Genomic DNA, 23,130 nt, shown 5'->3' on the forward strand with positions numbered 1-23,130 from the left:
GAAAACAGTATTACAGAAAGAGGGGCTATCCATATGTTTGAACAGAGTACCTCTGCCAGTTAAGTAACAAAGGTCTTAATTTCACTTTCCAAAGCACACTACAGCAGAAAAAAGTGAGATGAGGAGAGGGAAGCCATGAGTAATGTATGTGTATGCACCAGATTTACAGTAGTCAAAAGTATTAGCAAGGGAAAAAATATTATCATTATTGATGTGAAAAAACTAGGAATGGATTATTAATAAATCAAAACCAGCATAAATTAAGGTCATGTCTCATCTGAAAACACTGACTTACCAAATAAATCTGATACTAATATTTCAGAATGCATCTATAAACCTGCACAACAGTAACAGCTGTCAATACACAGAATGCATAAGGAGCTGAAATATATGACACTGCATGTAGTATTGCATATGATGGTACATTAATCTGCAAGAAATTTTTCATAGAAAGGCCTCCTCTCAACCACTGCCCTTCTCTCAGTGCAGTTTCTCTGTGTTCAGTGTTTGCAGGAAAGGATTACATGACCTTACATATTCCACTTGTTGGAAGGACTATCACAATTCTGGCCACCACTTCATATCTATTTCTCCAACTTTCTCTTTGACATAGATCATTACACAAACCTCAGGTTACCTACAAGCCCCAAATCAACAATCACTTCTAGGCTTTTCACACTCATTCTCCATCTCCACCAGTAAGGTGTCACTGCTGCTGAGGCCGCGTGTTTACCACAGGAAGGATGATCAGGGTGATCAGTACGGTTTGATGAATGAAGAGTCTCTTCCCTCATTTGCAGATGTGTCAGATCACAAAAGCACACTTAGAATCATCTTTCTGAGGAATATACCACTATACTAAAAGAAGAGAGAAATGAAGGATTAAGCTCACCCAAGGGGTGGAGGAAGCACAAAGTCTGAGGCTGTGCTATTTCCCAGCACAAATAAAATCAAGCCTGCACCAAAATATATTTCCCCAAGTGCTGAAATACTCCACCACTGCCTGTTTGAGGAATGCTGGTGGCTACTGATCACTCTTCTTAACGTAAGGGGTCTAAAGCTGTCCAGGTCATAAGCAAATGTTTGAGGATGTAACATGTGAAGAGAGTCAACAATAAAGCTTAGTTTTAATCCCATTGTGTGAAGCAGGAGGAGGAATTTACCTCATATATAAAACACATCTATGTCCAGTGAAGTATAAAACTTCCAGAGGTGCACAAGCAAAGCATTATGTCTCCTTTGCTTTTTTTCATGCTGGGAGAGACCAGGAGGGAGAAAAGTAGTGTTTCTCCTGGGGTGGATGTAGTGAAGCACAAGGAATGGTTGTATGCCAGACAGGGAGCTGAGCTTTAATACACCATGTACACTAATCACTGTTGGTATCTTCTGCCAGCCTGAGTCAAGAGCAGTGCAATCAATTACTCCAAACGGGTGAACCTGAGAATATGGGAGGCTTAACTATTAGCTAACATAACTTCCATCATTTCTAATTGGATTGTGACTAAATTCCCACCACTGATAATACTCAAATGAGATCAGAGGGGAAAGCCTCCATATTCCCTTTGCACAAAGACTGGAAACAGCTCTCCCCTGCTGTTGTACAATAGCACTGACCACCCAAAGACCCATGGCTTTAACTAAAGGAGACTCATCTCACTGCCCGTTGAACACATGTCAGGACGTTATTACCACGATGCTTCTTTATGAACTTCAAAAAACAGCCCAAAAATAGTGGAAACAGTTAAAAGGCCAAATGCTAAAGAATGCTAATGTATGCAAAGAAAGATTAGAATAAAAAATGTTAACTAAAAAAGGACCTGATGTGGGCTGTGGAGTAACTGTGCTTTTAAGAGTTACTGAAAGATTAGGTACTCATTTGGGGATCTCTTTTACCAAACATCTGAGAAGAGTGAGCTGTGTAAGCCAAAAGCTCCAAAGCAACATGCAGCTAAGCCACAGTACATCTTCAGACTCCCTTGAGTCCCATCAGAACTCCTGTAACCAGTCCTGACACTCATTTGCTTGACCCATTTTTGATAAACAAAGAATGGAGTACTTGAAGTATTTTTCCCCCCTTGTTCATCCCATTCTTTGCTAGTCTCTTGTTTTACGGTCAGAGGTTAAACTGCTGACCTCTCACCTTCAAGGAAAGTTTTTCCCCCTTCCATAAAAGGTTTTTCACAGTGTGCAGCATTCGGATTAGCCCCTATCCCCTTGAACAAAAGCTATGTCTTTGTACTACTGGTTTGGGCACAGAGTCTGTACATCAGAGGAAGCTGCTCCTACTTACCATTCACAATAACTATGTTGTGAGGCCCCTCTAACGCCTCGTCTCTCAGTGTCTAGACTTTCACCCAACCAGCCAGCAAAAAGAAAATCCTGTAAAGCACTCAACTGAAAATTAACTATGGTATCCTGTTGTGAACCTGATGAAGACGTTATTTGAACATACGGTAAAACTTTCCATTGTTTAACATAAAGATAAGAGAAAAACTTTTAGAGCCCTAAGCTTTAAATAGTCATAGGGATCAATTCTCATGGGTCAGTAAATGCATTTTATTAGCAAGCAGCTATTGCTTATGTGTGTCTTTAAAATAATACACAGATTATTAAATTATACTCAAGCACCTAGCATTCTGGATATCTACAAGGCCTAACTTTATACTCACTAAGGACACACTAAGGCAAAGCTCAAGATGCAGGAAAATAAGTGTATCTTTTCAGAATTAATTGAAAACATAGCAACAGTACTGCCCTCTGCCCCAGTTACCTTCAGCAACTAAACTAACACAAGTATGGCAACAGAAACATTCTATGCTTTGCAATATGGTACAAGACATGGCACTTGTCATCAAAAAAAGGAGAACTCTGGGCAAGACAGGGTATCTATAACATTAGAGTGCAAATAAACCACAGAAGAAACAAAACAACAAAAAAAATACCCCATTGCAGTGACATGTACTTTGTTTTATTGTAACACTTGCATTTCTATAGTATAAATAATAAACAATGGCAAGAAAGTTTACTGAAGTAGATTAACATTAATAAAAATATCTTCTCTCATCTTGAGAAAAAAAATCCACAAGTAGGCTAGGAGAAAAAAAACAAAAAATCTATATCTGAGCAATATTTTAATGTTTGAATAAGCATATGATGTACTGTGAATCACTGAAAATAATTTGTTATTGCAGACAAACATCTTTGCAGAGTTCTTACAGCCTCTCTTGAGTATTTTGGAAAGCCTTCCCAGGACTTTGCTAGGAGAATAAGCTACAGCTGGGGAAACGCATCTCTCACCAATTTCACCAATCTGTTTTGAAAAGAGAGCCTGAGAGTCTCAAAATAAGAGGCAAACGAATTGCTGTTTGGCATAGGTTAATTGAATGGCACAACATGAGGGTGTTCGCTTGTTTTCTGGATTTTTGGTTTGTTTCTTAAACTGTGTTTTGTGCCAAAACAAAAAAGTGTGAAATCATCCTTGTCATTAACAGGAGAAACAACAAACCCTCACACCCACTTTTATCCCTTACCAGCTAACCCACTGCATCTAATCACGGCAGAGCCTGAAAGACACAACCATAACTGCAATGCCTCAGGAAGGAAATAACAACAACCTCAATTCTCTCAACAGGTTAAAAAGGTTGGATTTCTGAAGGAGGTAGAAAACGGGAGATCATCCCTGTCTTCACGGAACATTACACAGACACATGCCACCATCTCCCTCTGTCACACAGGACAATCACACTTAGGAACACCAAGTATTATAATGTTCCTTGTATTACCCTTTAAAGAAAAAAAACCCACACTGGATAGCTACTATCTTACCTATAGACTGCTAGGTGTTAATATCTCTAGCTATAAAAATACCTCTGCTGTGGTTTAGGCTCTGTGATCTTCCCCAGAGTGAACATTGGACTGCTTCCAGGAGAAGAGGTGTATTGCACGCTACAGTCGCAGCAACACCTGTTGATTGTACCAATCTACTTAAGAGTTATCATACGTAAACCCCACCATGTTATCACTAATCTCCAGAAATGATATTAAAAAAAAATAGTAACAGAGAGGCATTTACTATCAATAAATTGGAAAGAGAAATGGTTGCCTTCTACACCAGGATCGGATGTGCCTTCTGCTCTGTACCCACTGCACTCTGCCTCACCTGCAGAAAAGGTCTTCTCAGGGCAAGATAGCAAAGGATTCTCAACTTAATATATTTATATTCAAATTACTTTTAAATAGGTTGGCCCAATAAGTAACTACAAGAGAGTTTTCTCAAATGAGAAACTCAAAACTATAACAACCATTTTTCTCTGAGGCTGAGCAGTGCTACACAGGAACCTAAGCCAGCTCCGCAAAACAATGCAGCTGCCACACAAGAAAAACAACAGAAGAGGATCTAATACTACAGTCTTGCTCACACTACCAAAGAACTTGCTTATTGACAGATATTCACTGTATGATTCAACAAGATGCACATTTTCACAAGTATGTAGGCCTGTCTCAGAGGATACATGTAAACTGATTTCAGACAGACAAAACATCTGAGAAGAAATAAACCCAGAGCACTAACTCAAGAGTATAACAACAGAAATTGATTTATTTTCTCATGATTCATTAATATTTTTAGTTCTAAACAAGGTTCCTCAGAGAAAAAAAAAATTATATTAACATGGGAGACTTAAAAATCAGAACACTATGAAATTCTCCCTGTGGGTACAAGTAAAAATCTAAAATTATTCTTCCTACACTTAAAAGGTATTTTGAGCCATTTTTCTATTCTCTTCTCTGACCCCATGTTTAGAGCACCATAGCATCAGGATGTTCTGAAAAAAGGTATTACATGAGATTAGATGATTTCCTGACTTGAAGCTTAGGAATAGACACACAACTCAAAGTTGTGGTTTGGAGGTGGCAGTGTTTTATATGTACAGATAAATATTTTTATGTTTACTTTTCTATTACTTTTATTTATTGTAATATATGCTTATATTCTATTTATTTATTTATCTATATATAAGCTTGTTACCAGAAAGAATGGTAACAATAAACAGCAAATTCTCCACCATGGGCAAAAGAAACTCACAAATCACCAATTTGTCGCTTCAGAAATCTGTTAACACACCACCCTGCGTATTTCACACAGTTCTAAACACTTTCTCCTCAAAAACCAAAAAATATTGAGAGAAGAATGAATGTATCACAGGTCTGGAAAAGCACCTCCTTACGGTCAGGTTCAATGAATTACATTTTCAGGTTAGAGAGGTAGCTGTGAGGAGACAAAAGATCACACATGGCACAAGCAAAGGTGAAAAGAACATACTTCCTATTTCTTGTAATGCAAACCTAGAATGCAGTGAATCAAAAGTAGTGTGTTTAAGATAAACAGAAGGAAACTGCTCACAAACTGCACTGCAGCCACAGACCAAGCTGCCCCAGGATTCTGCAGTGGCCAGGGGTATAAGTGGGGCTCTAAACCAAGTGTGCTTGCACAAGACAGGCATAAGTTTTAACCAACTTCCAGACCTAAGTAGCTGACCATGGGCACACAGGCTGGTGAAGGGATGCTGGCACCCAGCCAGGGAGTTTGTGGGCAATGCCACGCCGCATTCTGTGCCTGCTCCTGCCACCCCCAGCTGCCACACACAGGTACAGGAATCAACTCCTGTGAAACCTGCTCCTGGTTGCTCTTCTCTGCCTAGAAAGCTAGAAACTGTATCTTGACACATCTTCCATTTCTTTTTCAGTTAGAAATACAAGAAGAAAGTCACATCAGGAATGTGATCTGCAAGGAGCAGGTCTCGTGGGGCAGCCCCCCAAACCCCTCCTCAGGCTGCTCCCCTTCCATCCCTGATGGAGGAAAGACACAGTGGTTTAAATACAGGCAAAACAGAGGTCTGACGCTTTTGGAAACCTCTACAAACAGGTAATGGTTTAATTTTGGATCCACACAGGAAATAAATGCTTTCAGTACAGGAAAGGATTTGTATTTTAGGCTGCGTGTTGCAGTGGTTTGTTCCAAGGAGGCAGCTTTGTTTTCAAAGGCTGCACGCTGAGCTCCTTGCAGCAAAGTCAGACCTATTTTAACCAGAGATCTGCAAAACGGTGTTTGGTACATCTCAAAAAAAAAAAAATCTGGATAATTCAGCCACATTCAAGTCACATTGGCCAGTATCACCAAAGCATTGAATTGCAATATCAGCTGTGGCTACTTCAGCTCACTTTACTAATCAGTATTTTTAACAGTTGTGTGAAGGGGGACATGCCTTCATACCATTGTATCTGCATTAAACAACAGGGAACTCACAGATAACTCATTTGCAATGAAAACAAACTCAGAATCTTTTCTTGTCCTGAAAATGAGAAGCAACCTCTTTCTTTTGCACATAACTGCTGAAACCCAGTTTTCAAATACAGAACTCTAATTTAGGAATACATTTCTGTTGTTCTGCAAATTACAGAGCATCTCCTTAACAAAAAGCCTCAGTCTTAACTTCCTCACACATACACTTGCACCCAAAATTAAAACCAAAAATGTGAAGATAGCAAAACAAGGAACCAACTGCACTATGATAAGGGGTTAGTTCATTAAGCTACTGACCAAAATGCTGAAATCTCATTTCTGATGTGCTAAGAAAAATTTCTTTTAATACGTAACCAAATACATAACACATACTTAAAATATCACCCTGCACAGATTACTTGCTTGACCAACTTTGTCCTCTTCTTCACCTATATACTATTGTTTACTACTGTTGCTATTTTTCCTTCTTAGAGAAAAAAATTACTTTTTGTTTTTCATTCCTTATCTACTGGCATATAATCAAATTAACATCTGAAGAGTTATGCAATACGCACCATTCTAGAAGCACCACATATAAGAAAGTAAACTACACCACACAAATGTACATGTAAAACCCTTCTTAACATTGACAGATACACAAGACAGATATCATCCCTTCTGAGCTCTTTAATTATTTGAATCTCAAATAGTCAGTTACTAAAACTGCTTCCAAAAAATGGGAGTTGTAGTTCTACTTATACACAGGGATAAGTTTGAAGTACAACATGAGTCATTTCAAGTACCACAAAGCCATGCAGTTAAATTTAAAAAGAAGAAGGTGACTGAATAGAATCCTCCGGCAATATTTGAAAACTACTTAAGAAAATTCTGAGTACAAACTGTTCATTTTCTCACAGAAAAAGGTTCTTATAAAGGGTACAGGAATGCATTATTTAGTTGTTTTGCTTTTGGAATGAGACTACAGCAGATTTTTAAAACTCACACTTACATTGAATATAATCTGAATTGAATTCACTGAATACATCCCTTACACTATATCTAGACTCACCCTCTTTCGGTTTAAAGCCACCACCCCTTGTCCTATCACTACACATCCTTGTAAATGTCCCTCACCAGCTTTCTTTTAGGCCCCTTTAAGTACTGAAAGGCTGCTACAAAGTCTCCTCAGAGCCTTCTCTTCTCCGGGCTGAGTAACTCCAACTCTCTCAGCATGTCCTCTTAGGCGAGATGCTCCAGCTCTCTGATCATCTCTGTGGCCTTTCTCCAGACTCACTCCAACAGGTCTATACCCTTACGTTGGGGACCTCAGGGCTGGATGTAGTGCTGCAGGTAGGGTCTCACCAGAGTGGAGCAGGAGGGCAGAATCACCTCCCTCAAGCTGTTGGCCCTGTTGCTTTGGATGCAGCCCAGGATACCATCGGCTTTCCGAGCTGCCAATGTCTGTTGCTGGCTCGTGTTCACTCCTTCATATTTCATGACACAACAGCTTATAAAAAGGCATGGGGCTTTTGCTTTTTGTAAGTTTTCTGTGGCTTAAATACATTTTAAAAGTTTAACAATAAATTTTCTCCACTGTCTTACCCACCAAACTCAGATTCTATGAGGTGAAACCAGTGCTTAACCATAGATTTCAACTCCACTGGTTCCTGCTTGAAGGGTAGCTCATAAAGGTGCTTGAACCACAGTCAAATACATTGCTAATTAAGGTTTAGTCACTAATGAACAAAACCAAACTAACTTAGGAAATTTTCTGATAGTATGAAAATAACATTTAAAAAAACCATCAGGACAGGATAAGCTAACCCTAGGAAAATGACATGACTTCTTTATACTGCACTTAGATTTTCCTTTCCAGCAAAAGAACCAGCACACATGTGCCATTTCCCTCATGGCAGTTTCAGGAGCACTCATTCCTTCACTATTACTTAAGTTACACCAACACAATTTCTGTGCAGCCAGATAGTAACTAAGACAGCTTTTGCTTTCTCCTAGCTGCCTGTGGAAAGATAGGCTGTAGAGTAGTAACAGGAACCCATCTCTAGTGCCAGAAAATTACTACCAAGAAATGCACTGTGCTCAGTATTAGTCATTCATTTCAAACTGAAGCCTCTCTTTCCTGGAAAATGCTATTCAGACACTTGGCTTTTTTTGCAGAAGTCGCCTAACAGATGCTTATTAGCAGTAAAGCTCATTGATGTGGCCACAGCAATGCATCACTTGGGCTTTCAGTGACATGAGATTGGCTTTCTTCACTCCCCTTTGTGGGTGACTGGTGCTTGCACTTCCTACTAACATAGAATACTTTGGGACCATACTTTTTCCCTCACTTTGGCTGGAGCCCAACATCAGCAAAGTCCCAACAGGGATCTAGAATTATGTCTCGCCCTTACAACGTAAGGGTTTTTTAATCCTTTTCCCTTCATGTTGCTATGACAAATGAAAACATAAAACTCATACATGCAAAGGAGGAAGCCTAGACAATAACAGGACACTCAACAAAAAAAATCTGAACTGTAAACATATTCCAAAGCTGAAAGACTTTGTATCCTATTAATAACTACTGAGCCATCTAGCCACAAATTGGAAAGATATTTCATCTATTGTTTAAAAATGCTTTCTTTGTTGACTTACTGTCACTCAAAACCAGACTTGGTGAGTACTCTGTAGGATGCTGTTTGGTATTCACCATATACTTGGTATATGTGATCACTTTTCTGGGCACAAGAATTTCTAGACTGCAGTTCATTATACATAAAGCAGATTATATCCACACACCTGTGCATTCTGTCAATGCCCATAACCTCTAACACAGCTACATGTGAAAGAGCATTCTTGTTTCACTGCTTATATAGTTTATCTGAAGATAATTACCAACTATAATGTCTGGGAATTTCAGATTTGACTCAATTACTTTATCTCAAACCACCACCATTTTCCATTGTTGCTATATAGTAAACATTTCCTTAGGAAAAATCTAATCAAGTTCAAAACATCTATTTCAAATTTCTCTTTCTCAGCCATCAGTCTTCAAAGTAGATTTGGGAATAAAATCTGGTGCTCTAACTCTGCATATCTGCAACATTCACATTCTAGCACATCTAGTTGATACACCATAGATTTAAACAAAATCTTCCTGAAATGTTGGTAACCAAAGTATGAATACTAAAGGGTAATTAAACTTTTAGAACCATCGACTTACCTTTGAAACATGGCTTCTTTGGTTTCTAAGATAGATTATTTTGCTGTAATTAATCAATATTGCTGTTACAGGAATAGTCATTTAAAATAAAACATAGCATTACATTTTGGTTTACCTATATGACATGACATAATATTCCCATGAAACAGATTAACTGGATATACACTGCTGGGACTTCAAAAGAAAAAACTGAGGTTCAATCAATAGAAAGGCACTTTTTCATTTTCTGTAACCCTTAACTGTTTCAACATTTGTCTCAGATTAGGCAATCTGTTCATGATTTGCATTGGTTCTGACCCATAAGCACAAAGCTACTATAGTAACTTCTATGCCAAGTAACATACAATGTTCTACACATCCAAAGCCACATTAACTAAATATAGGTCTAAAAAAGAAAACAAGAAAAAGAAAACACCAAAATCACTTTGTCTCACTGCACACAAAGCACTCCAAAACACTGCTTAGTTTGCAACTACTATTTATGCTGTTCTGTCATTTTCTGTCCTAGTAAGACTTTTTGTCTTCTTCATTGGAAGATTAGTACTGCAAAGATGTGCTGAGAATTAAAACATACTGGTCATACTTAAATGAATGTTTTCTTGTGTTAAAATACACAGGAGCAGAATTCCAGTAACAGAAGTACCTTAGTAGCTTATGTCAGAATCAAGGTGCCCTGTTAAGATCTAAGGAGGAGTGCATATCATGAGACACAAAGCAAACAATGCACTTTAACCAGATTATAAAATCCCATCCTGTCTTTAAGACACAATGTGAGCAATTCCAATTGGGCTCCATACGCTGCCCAGATATGTTCCCAGCAGGAATTCAGAAGTGCATATGCTAAGGGTATATATTTACACAGATTGACTCTAAATCCATGTTACAACACAACTGTAATGAGTGCCTCTGCAACTGTCCTAAGTTGAATTAATTTCAGACTCTTTTTTACTGAAGTCATTAATGACAACATTTACCAGTCAGTGCACAGATCATTGTGCAACCCCTGGCCACAACCTACTGAAGTGACTCCATAAACAAATTTTCATCCTGAGTACTTCTGTTTCCCTTTAGATGGGCTACTGAGCACTTTAAAACTTGGACAGCATGTGAAGCAGGAGTTTAACATAACCCCAACACAATTCCAGCATTCTGAGAGCCCTCTAGAAGCCCAAAAGTCAGTAGGAAGAGGGCAGGACAGTAAAAGCACACCTAGATTTTTTTTCCAGTTTCCTGAGCTGACATTTATTTTAACAAACTCAAAAAAACCTTGAAATTAATGCTCAGAGCTGGATAAGTGTAGCTTATGCTACATTGTTTAGCATAAAAATCTCTCCCATTGCTCCTCAGCTGAGCTGCCTGAGAAACATTTCCTGCCAGCACCAGAAGCAGCCCCCACAACCGACTGGCGAGCATAGCCTCAGAGCAAGCCTGCCAGGTGCTACCACAAGCAGGAAGGATGCTTGCCTCACACACTGCTTTTAGCAGTGCTAGCTATTTGAAGTAAAAGACAAACAAACAGCAAACACACGCTGTTTAGGAGCCATATGACCTCCAAAGAAGAGGAAGAGGATGAATGAATGATCAGCTCTTGCTAGCAAGGCTAAGTTAAAATGACCGTTTCCCTCTTGTCTTTCTAAAAGCCCAGTGGTTTCACTCCATTATTCCTAAGTCATTACAGACCTCCAGGTAAGTTTACAGCTGCCACACAACCCCTGTCTTTTATTTCTATGCTGCTACTTTTCCTTACTTTGCATTTAAACAACAGAAACACATTCACGGTAACACAAAACACTAATTTGCTTTTTTTTTATATTGCATCTTAACCCAAGGATACAAAAAATTACCATCGTGCTTCAGTGATGCAACTCCATTCCTGGAAACGGCTGTCTTAAAATGTCAAGCTTTCCTTTGCAGCTTCTGAAGGAGAGGATGCTGTGCCAGACCAACCACTATCAGCACAGCTTCTCCAAGTGCAACTCTGATGGTATAGTTACATTCAATATTTAGCATCATGTATTTAAATGCAAAGACAGCAGATTTTTGCATTTAGCTTGTCTTGTAACAGAGCAAAAGAACTACTCCCTCCCAAAAGTAAACATTTGACTCCATCTACACAATGACACTGTAACTTTACAATACTCAGATGTGTTCTAAAACAGGTTCAACAGGTACAACTACTAAAACCCTTGGTGTGAATAGCATCTAAACTCAGATGAGTAGGAATTTCTTGCCGTGTATTAGAAGGCAAGCAGAAGTATTACCAATCTATGTGTCATTCTTTCCCATTCTGAGTTTAAGGAAAAATGCAATGGCAAAATGCCTTGGTTATGATGATTACACCTCTAGAATAACTAAAACTTCACATTAACTATGAAAGTTTGTAAAATATGTCCTAAACACAGGAACTCTAACTGATAATTTCAGACATGTTTGGAATTTTAGATAGGTTTTAATCTACATCTGAATACCCACTCTAATGCATAAAGAAACTAGATGCAGATTCAAACTCTAGGAAACATAATCTAAGGGCATTTTTCAAGCCTTATTTCTAATTAAGGATTTAATTCTTGGACACACCTTATAATTGAGGATTCAGAATTTTGCAATGGAAGAGAGTACGACTATAAACCGTTGCCTTGGCTTTGCCAGCCCAGGAAGTGCAGACACCGCACCCAGAAACTTGTTCAGGCCTTTTTTCTCCCACAGCTTCTGCTTTTTCTCCTCTCTTTTCCATATAAAGTTCAGTATTAAGTTTTAATCTTTTCTCCTAAACCAAAATCACAAAATATAAGAAGTCCTTGTCCATTCACGTTTCTCACTTCTAAATGCAGAGCTACAGATTCAAGATATGCGGAAATATCTCAAAGGAAAATGTAAGAAACTAATGTTTTCAGCATTTTAGTACTTCAATGTCTGTCACAAAGAATCTTCATCCTACCTATGTGCTTGTAAATATCATGGTTTTACCTGGATCTTGCAGTTATCATGTCAGACTACCAGAAAAAATACAGATTCAGAGGTTTTTAAGTCCTTCATGAACAGTACCATGACTCTTCCCTTTGTAGTCCTGATCATGGAGGATTCTTATTTCCAAACAGAAACATCCATCCCTAGTTATATGATGAGAGTGTGCATGTACGTGTATCTACATCCTGAGACAATATTACCAGTGGCAAAGGAAGAATTTAAAAGAGTATTTCTGTGAATCAGACAGGAAACCTCACACTACAGCCTCTTTAAGTCAGTGCTACAGAGATTAATGTCTCATGGTTTTGCAAAAAGCACTTCAAACTTCAAAAGTTAAGTAGTTTTCAAAGATTTTTATGGATATTTTAAATCCTCTGTACATGAAAGACAAGCCATTAAACTATACCTGAAGAGAGCTAGCAGCATAACATATCTCCTTAAAGAATGACAAAGCTCTGTGTAAGATGGACTGTTCCTTGTGTGGGAGGGCAAAAACATGCTGACATTAGCTTAGAAAAATACACACTCTTAACACTTCTGAATGCAAGCCACTTAAAAGCTCACAAACTATCCCCCAGGCAGCCATCTCAAACAGTTAAGTGTTAAAACAAAACTAAAATTGTATTTGAAAAAAGCATGGGGACAACAACTTTCACACTGATTGACTACATTACATGACACAGGTCGCTGTTTGCAGCTCGTGTTCAGTTATGTTAACACTAGCACATCCATTCTACCGAATTTTACACCAAATTCTTGTTATAACAAGTTAATATTTGTATTAGTTAACTCATTGGGTTTTTTCCCCTTTTAATTTCATTGCCCAAATCTCGAGCACACTGCTGGAAGTGGCATATGGCATCACATGAAAAAAAGACAGTCGGGCAAATGCCTGCAGGGGAAGAATTCATCACTACCAGCACTGATACCACAGTTGTCTGCTCCCAACTTACTACTGCTGGAATCTCCGGAGTAGAGCAAATTCTGCCACTCCTCCCAGGACTGTTCTCCAGCTACTGGGTAGCAGGCTCATCCCTCCCCATCAAGGTCTCGTCTCCCCAATGAAGAATTCAGTAGAGATAGGAGGAAGGGCTTCCTTGACCTATTTCCCCAGCAGCTCTCACCCTTCCCCCTTCCACACACACATATCTACACTCACCTCCAAATTACATACACATCCAAAAATCTCTGTAGGTTGGGAAAAAAAAAAATCTGTAGGAAATGAGGCAACGAAAAGCATCAACATTTTCCTCCAGATTTTGCATCTGTGAAGAGAAACTGAAAGCTGGAGTCATCAGCCTCCACTTCTCAGTCGCTGGAGAATCAAAAGAAAAGTTCAAAAGTATCCAAATGCCAATATTTAATGCAAAATCATAGTTGCTTTAATTGCTTTTGTTGTTCATAATTCTCTAAAACCCACTCTTTGCTACTGAGAGTATAAACACATGGAAGACATTGTTCATACCCTGAGGAGCTTTCCAATGAAAAGGAAAGAAATTTGAATATAATGCAAACACTCGTTTAGATATAACCAGAGGATTTGAAGTTATACAAAAGATAATCATTTATTAAGCACTTACAGTTATTCTTTGGGTTTATACACAAGACAGCTTCAGCTAAATTCTGGCTTACATTCCTCAGTTTTGTCAAAAAGGATCAAAGTGATGAACAGTCTCAGGCACTACTGATTTTGCCCTCAAAACATCTACACAACCCTCAACAAAGAATTGTGAAATATCTTGCTCCTAATCAATCAACAGTTCTGTAGAGAAACCCAGTTAGATTGTCTGTTTCCAAGCTTTTTAGGTATCACCATTTGAAAATTTCAATGAGAAAAACAAGTAACCATTACAGGGAGGTAGTACAAATCTAAATAACAACATGCAAGTTTGTAAGTCAGAGGAGAGGGGTGGGGGGAGTGTTAAGCTCAATGAAAGTTCACAGGAGTATGGAAAGAAAGCTTTATTTTTTATACAAAAAACTGCATCTAAGGCTATAATCTGGCAGCACATGTTCCAAAATGGCACTGTACAAACTGAAAAAGTACCTTTAACTTTTTATTGGTATACAAACAATTGTAATACGGTAATGCAATATTTGAGACTAAAAAAAAAAATCTACAAATAAATGAGACTTGGAAGAAAGCTGATCTAGCTCATGGCAATATATAGTTGTTCTTCATAGTCATCCAAGGAACAAGGTGTGCTCTAAAAAGTTAGAAACCTTACTTTCTGTAGGTCAATATTTATTCAGTATCCTTCCAGCTAAAACCAACAGTGAAAATAGTTGGCAACACATAAAGACTGTACCAAAAGTACTAATTGCTCTTATAAAGAAATATTGCAGACTTCTTCATGTACTCCCTTCCATATATTACTTCTTCATGTAATTATCTTTTTAATCGGGTTCAAGTGATGCTCTGCAGAAGAGTGCTGCAGAGGAAAAGCATTATCTGATCAGCAGGTCACACCCACAGGCTCTGAGCCTGTGGTTAACAAACAGCTCTCTACACTGAGGGGGGAAAAAAAGGAAAAAAAAACAATGCTTGCTCTGACCACAATCCCAAAAGCTCTGTAAAACTCTTAAGTAAAATCCCACCAAAGCTAGACAGGTTACCCATGGACAGAACCATCAAAGGTATTACACTTTTATTCAGAATGAGGACCTTCCTGGCGTTATACATCTTATTAGCGTCTTACAGAGGACAATCAAACCTGAAAGAATTTTGCATTTTTGGCCTAATTCCTGGATTTCATTCATATAGCTCTCGGCTCCACCAATACACGATTAACTTGTTTTTCATGGCTTTTCCTTGAAATTTTAATGAAAAGAAGACTAAAGAAAAATAATGTAGACATCATGCATCACTAAGATTTATAACCATTCAGCCACAGGCATGAAAAACTACAGGAATTACTCATGCAACTCTACACAACCTACTAAACACCTTCTCTGAAAATCATGGATCTAGCCCTACAGCTATAGAGTGTTTCCTACAATTTAAAGAGGAAACAGAGACAACACAATCAAATTTCAAACCTCATTTAAACAATTATTCTTTGCTTGAACAGCAAGTGAACTGCTGTTTCAAAGAGGTTTTGAGTAAAACTTCAACAGTCAAGACTAAAGCAGTCCCAGACCCAAATCTTGACATTCTGAATTTCCTGGATCTACCTGCACTCTGTGGAGCCTTTTTGCTGCTTTTCAAATGTGCTAGAATCAAATAACACTATGGTGTAGCAAATAGCACCCTCTTAACCATACAGACTGAAACCAATTTGTGTCATCTTGGGAAACCATGGACAGAAATGGTAAAGACCTGTTCACAGAAGTTGTTGCAGTTTGACTTTCTTCTGCTAGCTGCTATCAGTGCTTTGCCTTTTGTGGCTGGCCTCTGAATCCCAGTTTTAATAAAATCAATACAGGACATCCAGCTTGTAAAATGAGTTAAATTACCAACTTTATCTTTGCACATTTAACCATAATCTAAAGCACAGACATAAATGTGTCTATGCACATATATATGCATAGATACAGAGATAAACATACATCCTCTGTGAAGGTTACACTGGAGCTATTATTTTGGACATGTCCTACAGAAGAGTTCAAAAACATCTACTTGCCAGGAATTCAGTTTGCTTTTCATGATGGAAGGATCTGGATAGAAAAAAGAAAAATATGCAAACACCAAAAAAAACCAATTCTAGGGTCAAGCACATCTTCCAGCACCAGGTGTAGTATAACTTTCAAGAGAGGGCTATGAGAAGAGTAAGGTTGTTGTAGGTGCAGCTGCTATACAATCCTGAAACAATTACCTAATGTAAGACTATGTACTCAGGACACTGTAACACTGTGTGACTCCTGGTTCCTAGAAAGGGTGATTCACCCCAAAGCACACAACCTTACATCTTTTTGTCCTAAAGGGCAATGCTCATCCTTAAAATAACACAACAGTTGCAATAATACTGTTATCTGTTGTCAAGTTGTCCTCTGGGTCTGTGAGAATTTAATACAGAAGATCAGTTGATGATGCTAAAATGGACACAGGTTCTTGCTATTTCTTTTGGTTTTGCTTGTTCATTAAGGAGACAGGAGTGCACTCCTGTAGTTTAAAACAGAGAGAAAGAGCAGTTAAAAAAATTATCTACTTAGTCAAAAAGACACTATTAAGAAATAAATATTCTTAAATCACAGTGTCCAATGGGAAAAACTTTAGATTCAGCTACATCTAAAGCCATACTAGCATAACTGAGCTTAACAAATCAGAGCTACTTACCATATAGAAAGTGATAAATTGATATCAACCTACATGAAATTTCTTTGATGTTTACATTGAGTAGAAAACAATGTTGAAAATAATTAGTGGAATTACTTAAGAACAAATTTGATAATATGTATAAACCTTGCTGCATCTCATTTATGTACAATCCTTTATAACTGCAGGAGTCCTGGGACAGTTTTGATCCAAAAAAATCAACATTCCTTGAGAGCTATACTATAATTAAGAAGTTATCTAAAAGTACTTTTGCAAAACCGTAATTGTAACAGCAAATTTTTCCCTCATGCCACACTGCTGCATATAGCACCATCACAAAAATAGCATCTTGCCAATAGCTACGCATGCAGTGGGGCTACCTCGATTTTTATTTGTTAGAACAGTTACATGCTGGCCCAGGGAAATTAAGATGCAGGAGAATGTATACTACAGCAAAGCTTGAAAAGCAAAAGATTAAAGACACATGGGTCACATCAAGGTTTTCCTCTCTCCTAAGTTGGCTCCTCCTGCTGCTCACTCATGCAGAGAGATCATAATTTTGTGGCTGTGATATTTCCACGGCAACACTGGTGACAGTGATGTCACAAATTCAGCCCTGACATAGCTTCAGGATCAAGTACAAGGAGCAGATGGGATGCGAGGGAGAAAGCCCCTATTTAAATACAAATCTCTTTCATTAGAAAGAAAGAAGCATGAGCAAAGAAACAGGTGAATGGATCACGTTTTCAAGTATGATAAATTCAAAAGATTATCCTAGCATGAAAATCTATTTAAAGGCGAGACTTACAATACAGGGTAACTGTCAAATTTGTTAGGCCTTACAATAAACCAACCTTGAAAGCTCCCTGTTTAGCATGACAAGCCTTGTGCTCCATTTCTAAAGTGGCACTGAAGACAATACACTTTTATCCCTTGTGAATTTCCTTTAAATAACTTGAACATTCAGATATATTAATCTGATACATCACCATGCTCATAATGCCATATGTAAATATGATGTCAAGCCCTCACTGATGTGGGTTTGTTCTCTGAATTAGAAGGAATATCAAAGAAATTAAAACAAGTCTCAAATGGGTCACCAAGTACAGCAGGAGGGTAATAGGAATGCTCAGCCAGTGTAATTTGATTGGTAAAATGTGACTGTACTTTTGTGGTGATCTGTGCATTCATGCAAGGATCGATACAGTCTCCAGGACAGATGAAACACCTCTAAGCAAACACCTCTTTGGCCACCTCATGGTGGCTGAGCAACTGAGCTCACGTGGGGCAGAAGGAATGCTAGCAAGAAGTGGAGTAGAAGAGGGTGTACCCACAATACAGTCACAAATATTCACAATAACTCTGGCCACAGTCCAAGGAGATAAACAGATGTCTTAAAGACACTCGTTTCCACAGAGTACCAGTGGTGAAGAGCACAAAACACCCACCAAGGGAGGGAGAGGAAGTGACTATGACCGGAATTCAGGCGTAGGTGGTCCTTCACAGAGTTGCAGGTCACAAAAAGTGGTTTCTTATGGCAGCAGAGGCAAAAAGAGTTAAAATAAAAATTAGAAGTCAAAAGGGAGATAAAAGGAAGTAAAAGGACCTAGATTCACATTATAGTTCATAGAAGGTAAAACCTCACATTTTTCAGGATGAAGACCTGATAGGATTATCAACAGTCAGGCTCTCAGGAGGGAAGAAAGGGAATAAAATCTGCAGGTTGAAGTTGGGCCTAAGCCAGGACGTGAACAGGCCCCCAGGAAGGGACATAAGCAGGAGGTAGAGAATGCACAATGCATGGGGGAACAGATCCGAGGTCAAGCAGCTAAGCAGGGTTCACAGACATCACAGGTGAAATTACTAAGGTAAAAACTGCAGAAGGGAGAGAACAAAAGATAAAATGTGCCAAGATAGAAACCACAACAATGATCAGAGAGTTAGAAAAGCCCATTTGATTCCCCAAACCATGACTGCAACCAACAGCAAATCAGAAAAAAGCAGGCAATAAACCAAAGCACACTGGCAGGTCACATAAAAAAGTGAAAATACTCAAGGACTGCACCAGGACCACCAAAATGTCATTCCACAACTAAAGGAGAATGGATAATATGTAATACAAGAGGTATAGAAAAGCCTATTGGAATTTTCAGTAAAAGACCTAAAGAACTACAATTGCTTAGCTTCAACAAAAAGAGTTTTTGTAAACATATTAGGCAGGTATCTGTGATGCCACCAACAGAAATGTTGGCTGAATAGTTTGAGGCTACAAACTTCCACAGGCTTCTAACTTGTTAGAGAAGTTAACTGTGGAAAGAGCATCCATTACCACAGCAGGGTAAGAAATATACTAAATTTTAAGATGTAGTTTATTGGTTTTACAACTGTGATTAAGGCACAGCAGCCACAGACTGACACAACTACAACACAAGACTTCTCTTACTGTGATTTTTTATAAGGCCAACAACCTCAAATGAGAACATGAACTCAGTTCCCCCAGTGGACTTTCTAGAGGTCACTTGATTTTCAGACCTAGAAATCCCATCTTCTTTTTACTCAAGAGGAAAAAAGCCTCTCTCATATAACTCTTGCACTACTGCATCTCTTTTACCACATGTTTAGAGAGAAGTTAAACTGATGGCTAGTATGAGCTCATGTCAGCACTCATTGCTGTTTGTATCACAAATCATACCAAAGCAGCTGCCAAACATGAGCTAGAAAGAAAAATCTCTTTCTGTTGTTCAGAAAAGAACTTAATTTCTCATTACCACATTGACCAAGGGAACATTCCATTTACACACAGAAGTCAATTGTTCTGCTAAAATTAAATCCTTGACAGCATTTTAAAACCTTAAGATGCATTTCAAGTCCAAGATTTCCAAGAATTACAACAGCCAAAACAAAAATATAACAATAAAACCCTGTGACTACTATGAATTACTAGATTTTAAATGTGAATAGACTTTAGAAAGCAATAAAATAACCATAGTCACTTTCCAATCCAACAGCAGTTCAAAACATAAGATGACACCAGATCAAGACACAAACTACTTTTTTTTCAAGCATTATTTTGCATAAATAAATATTAAGAGGCATGGTATATTACCTTCATTTTCAGATGCTTGGCATTTTACTTTCAGTACCAAATCAAAGGTACGTTCCGGATTTTCCCTAGAAGAAGCAAACACAGTTGATTAATCATGTCTGTGTTTCAGATAGAGTGGAAAAGATACAGCACAGTAGAAACGCTATTAGTACAGAACAAGCTTTAAGTAAACTAAAAATTCATTAAAATATCATTAGAAACCAGATTAGTTCTACGGAAGAACCAAAAAGTCACATTTCCTCCTACAACCTTAAAAGAAAGGGAATATTGAAGACAAACAAGCTAAACTGTGTGATTTATTTGATACTGCCACTGCCTCACATAGCTTTTAAGTCGCCACACCTAACAGCCAGGGAAAAAAAAGCCCTGCTAAAACCTGCTTATCAAACAATCTGGAACATATAAATGCAGTCATAGGCAGCCTTTTCTGAATCTACGTTTTGCTTCTACTTAATAGGAACAGTCCATCATCACACTTCCATTTTAATTCTCCAGACTTAGCCACTACCCTTTAAACGCACACGATTACCACCGCAAGGCTGAGAATCACTTCCACAAGAGGCTGATCGCTGCCTTTAACTTTAAAGGTTGAATGTCAGGCACATTTCAGTGAGGGAGAAAACATTATTGCAATAACCAGGGATGATGGGGCCAGGATGATGGGGCCTCCATATCTGCAGCAGCCACTGGGGCCAGTTCTGTGTAATGGCCAACTTCTCCTTCTCTTTCCCAGTTAACACAGAGCTGATAATAATGAACTTCATATGCTAATAGTAATTAACACTCAACCTAATCCCAAACTAAATATTTATTGAAACAGTTCTGTACCACCCACCTCTTTCTGCCTGCCATGCACACTGCTATTTATATTAAAAACAAGTGGTATAACCACACCCATATCAATTATCTATTTAACCACATAAAAGGCTCGCACTTGAACTCTGTTCCTGGGTAACGCTCCCACTGATGTCAGCTGGAGTTTCAGGCAAACAAAAAAAAATCCAAGACTTGCTTCCACATTTCGAGAAGGCTTTGAATAAAGGGTGCAGCAAATTAACATTGTTGTTTCTTTAAAGAAACTTTTGAATGAAATCCAAAGGGTGAGCTGGGGAAAATTTCAGCTGTCACAAATTAATTGATTCAGTACATGCTTTCAGTGACCTCAGCATCATCCTCACAACTGAGATATGCAATTACAGTCTAATTCAGGTTATGAAGACATAACCTGCCCCATCACAGTCTTCCCTTGTGTTGTATTTTAAAGCATGTACTTGGGAAAATCTTGTATCTGCTGATGCTGTGTGTAGGAGATCAAATTCTGCTCTGAGTTCCAGCAGCCTACATTCAAGATCTAGGAGAATTGCACCAATAAACGAAAAGTTCAACCATTGTTCTCCTGGCTGGCAAGCGGGTTCAAAATGAAACTGTTCAGGGTTGGCTTCACTGAGCCACCAAAAAAGCAAGCCACAAAAATCCTTCCTCTGTAAGATGTGACATTTCTCAGCGATGTCCATCTAGCTCAGATGCTAGGTTTATACTCTCAGGCCACTTGCCTCTTCCATTTTTTCCCAAAACCCAGACCACACAACACTATTTTTAAATGTGAATCAGTTAAAGTGTTGCAAACACCAAATGAGGGCTTCTACCTCAACTCATAACTGAATTACCCTCTCGAAGAGAGCTCTTTGAAGTAACACTGAAGTCTTTCGCTATACCACTCTAAATCTGCTTTTGCAGAAAAATGCTTCTAAGTTTACTCTTCACATCCCACTACACTAAGAAGTGTCAAAAATGTGTTAAACTAATCTGAGAATTGTCAGTCTGTCTCTCATTTCCTTTACAACTAGGCGGTAGCAGCCTGCTTACTCCTCGTATATTTACACAAAGATTATTGTCAATTGCCAAAACCTGTGTTTAACATCTTGTCAGTTTCCAATGTCAGATGGACAGCAGCTCCTGATGGGTAATGGCTGGAAGAGTAATGCTTCCAAAGACCTAAAAAACTCTTTTGCACCTGCTATTCCATAATGACAAAAAAAAAATAGGTTTGCAATTACTAGAGAAAAGAACGTCACGAGCCTCATCCCACCAGCTGCTGCCGGCAGCGGTGCTGCCCGGGCCTGAGTGGCTCTGCCGACCGAGGGGCCGCGGCCGCGCTCACGCCACGCCGGGCGGGCGCCTGGGGAGCAGGCTGCCGGCCGTTCGCCAGCCCGTTTCAGCGGCCCCTGGCCGGCCGACGGCAGGCCGCGCTCCGCCCGCCCCCAAGCCCCAGCGGGCGCTGCTTCCCGGCGCCGCAGCCCCTGACCCTGCGCGTCCGGAGGCTGCGGGAGCGGGGTCCCCTAGCCGCTGCGGAAGGGCGATGTCAGGGCCGGGGTGCAGCCCGAGGCGCTGCGGCCGCCGCCTGCCCCCGCTCCGGGCCAGGCCGTGCCGGGGGGCGCCGCCCCGCTGCCCCCTCGCCACGGGTGCCGCCTCGCCTCGGCCCGGCGCGCAGCGCCCGCTCCCGGCCCCGCTGCCTCCCGCCCGCCCGCCCCGCTGTCACTCAGCGGCCGCGGCGCGCCCGGCCCCTCGCACGCTCCCGCCGGGTGGGCTCCCCCTCTCTCCCCTCCTTCCTTCCTCCTTCCCTCCCTCCTTTCCCCGGCTGCCGCCTGGCGCGCCCGGCAGGCCGGGGCGGCTGCGAGGCCTACTCGGTGCCTGCTCGCCGCGGAGCTCGGCCCGGCCCGCCGCGCCTGACAGCCCCTCGCCCGCCGCCCTGCCCCCGCGACTCACTTGACCCTGCTGTCCATGGTCACATCGCGGGCCCGCGGCGGCTGCAGCAGCGCCCCGCAGGGAGAAGCGCCCCGCCCGGCGAGAGGGCACCGTCGGCCCCTCTGCCTTCGGCCACGGGGGCGACTCAGCGCTGCGGCGGCGGGCGGCGGCCCATGGTTGCTCCGCTCCGCTCCCCCGGCTCGGGCCGCGACTGCAGCGGAGCGGCGGCACCGCCTCCTCCCCCCCGTCTCTCAGTTCCTGTTGCAGTCGCTCCGGCACCTTCTGGGAACCAGGAAGCTCCGCCGCGGCCCGGGGAGCCGCCGGGGCCGGTGTCACCTGAGCCCGGTGGGGGAGGGCCGCGGGGCGCACGGCCCCTTCCCTGCGCGGCAGGTGCGCCGGGACCGGCTTCGGCGGCTGCGGCACCGGCCGGGGGCTCGCCGGCCCCTCGCTGGTGGGGTAGGGCGGCGCGGAGCTGCGGCGGCCTCATGCTTGGCCTCACGGACGTCTTCACCCGCTGCAGAATAAGCTCCTCGGACGAGTGCGTTAACTTACACATT

At 40.6% G+C, this 23,130-nt stretch overlaps 1 protein-coding gene across 7 annotated transcripts in view; it reads right to left on the reverse strand.

Annotated features, from left to right (window-relative positions):
- The window catches only part of DENND1B (DENN domain containing 1B), a 153,856-nt gene extending 130,957 nt beyond the window's left edge, over positions 1-22,899 (reverse strand). For 3 of the 7 annotated variants that reach the window (XM_062003324.1, XM_062003322.1, XM_062003321.1), the window contains exons 1-2: positions 22,595-22,899; positions 19,829-19,893 (exon numbers count right to left, since the gene is read on the reverse strand). In XM_062003324.1, the coding sequence (XP_061859308.1) occupies positions 19,829-19,893; positions 22,595-22,611 (82 nt within the window). In that variant the 5' untranslated portion in view covers positions 22,612-22,899. Of the gene's footprint in view, positions 1-19,828; positions 19,894-22,594 lie in introns of those variants that run through there. The other 4 variants (XM_062003328.1, XM_062003327.1, XM_062003323.1 and 1 more) reach the window with 3 other exon arrangements.
- Positions 22,900-23,130: the final 231 nt, after the last annotated feature.

This window comes from Colius striatus, chromosome 10 (genome assembly GCF_028858725.1).
Source record: "Colius striatus isolate bColStr4 chromosome 10, bColStr4.1.hap1, whole genome shotgun sequence".
In the NCBI taxonomy this organism is placed as follows: Eukaryota; Metazoa; Chordata; class Aves; order Coliiformes; family Coliidae; genus Colius; species Colius striatus.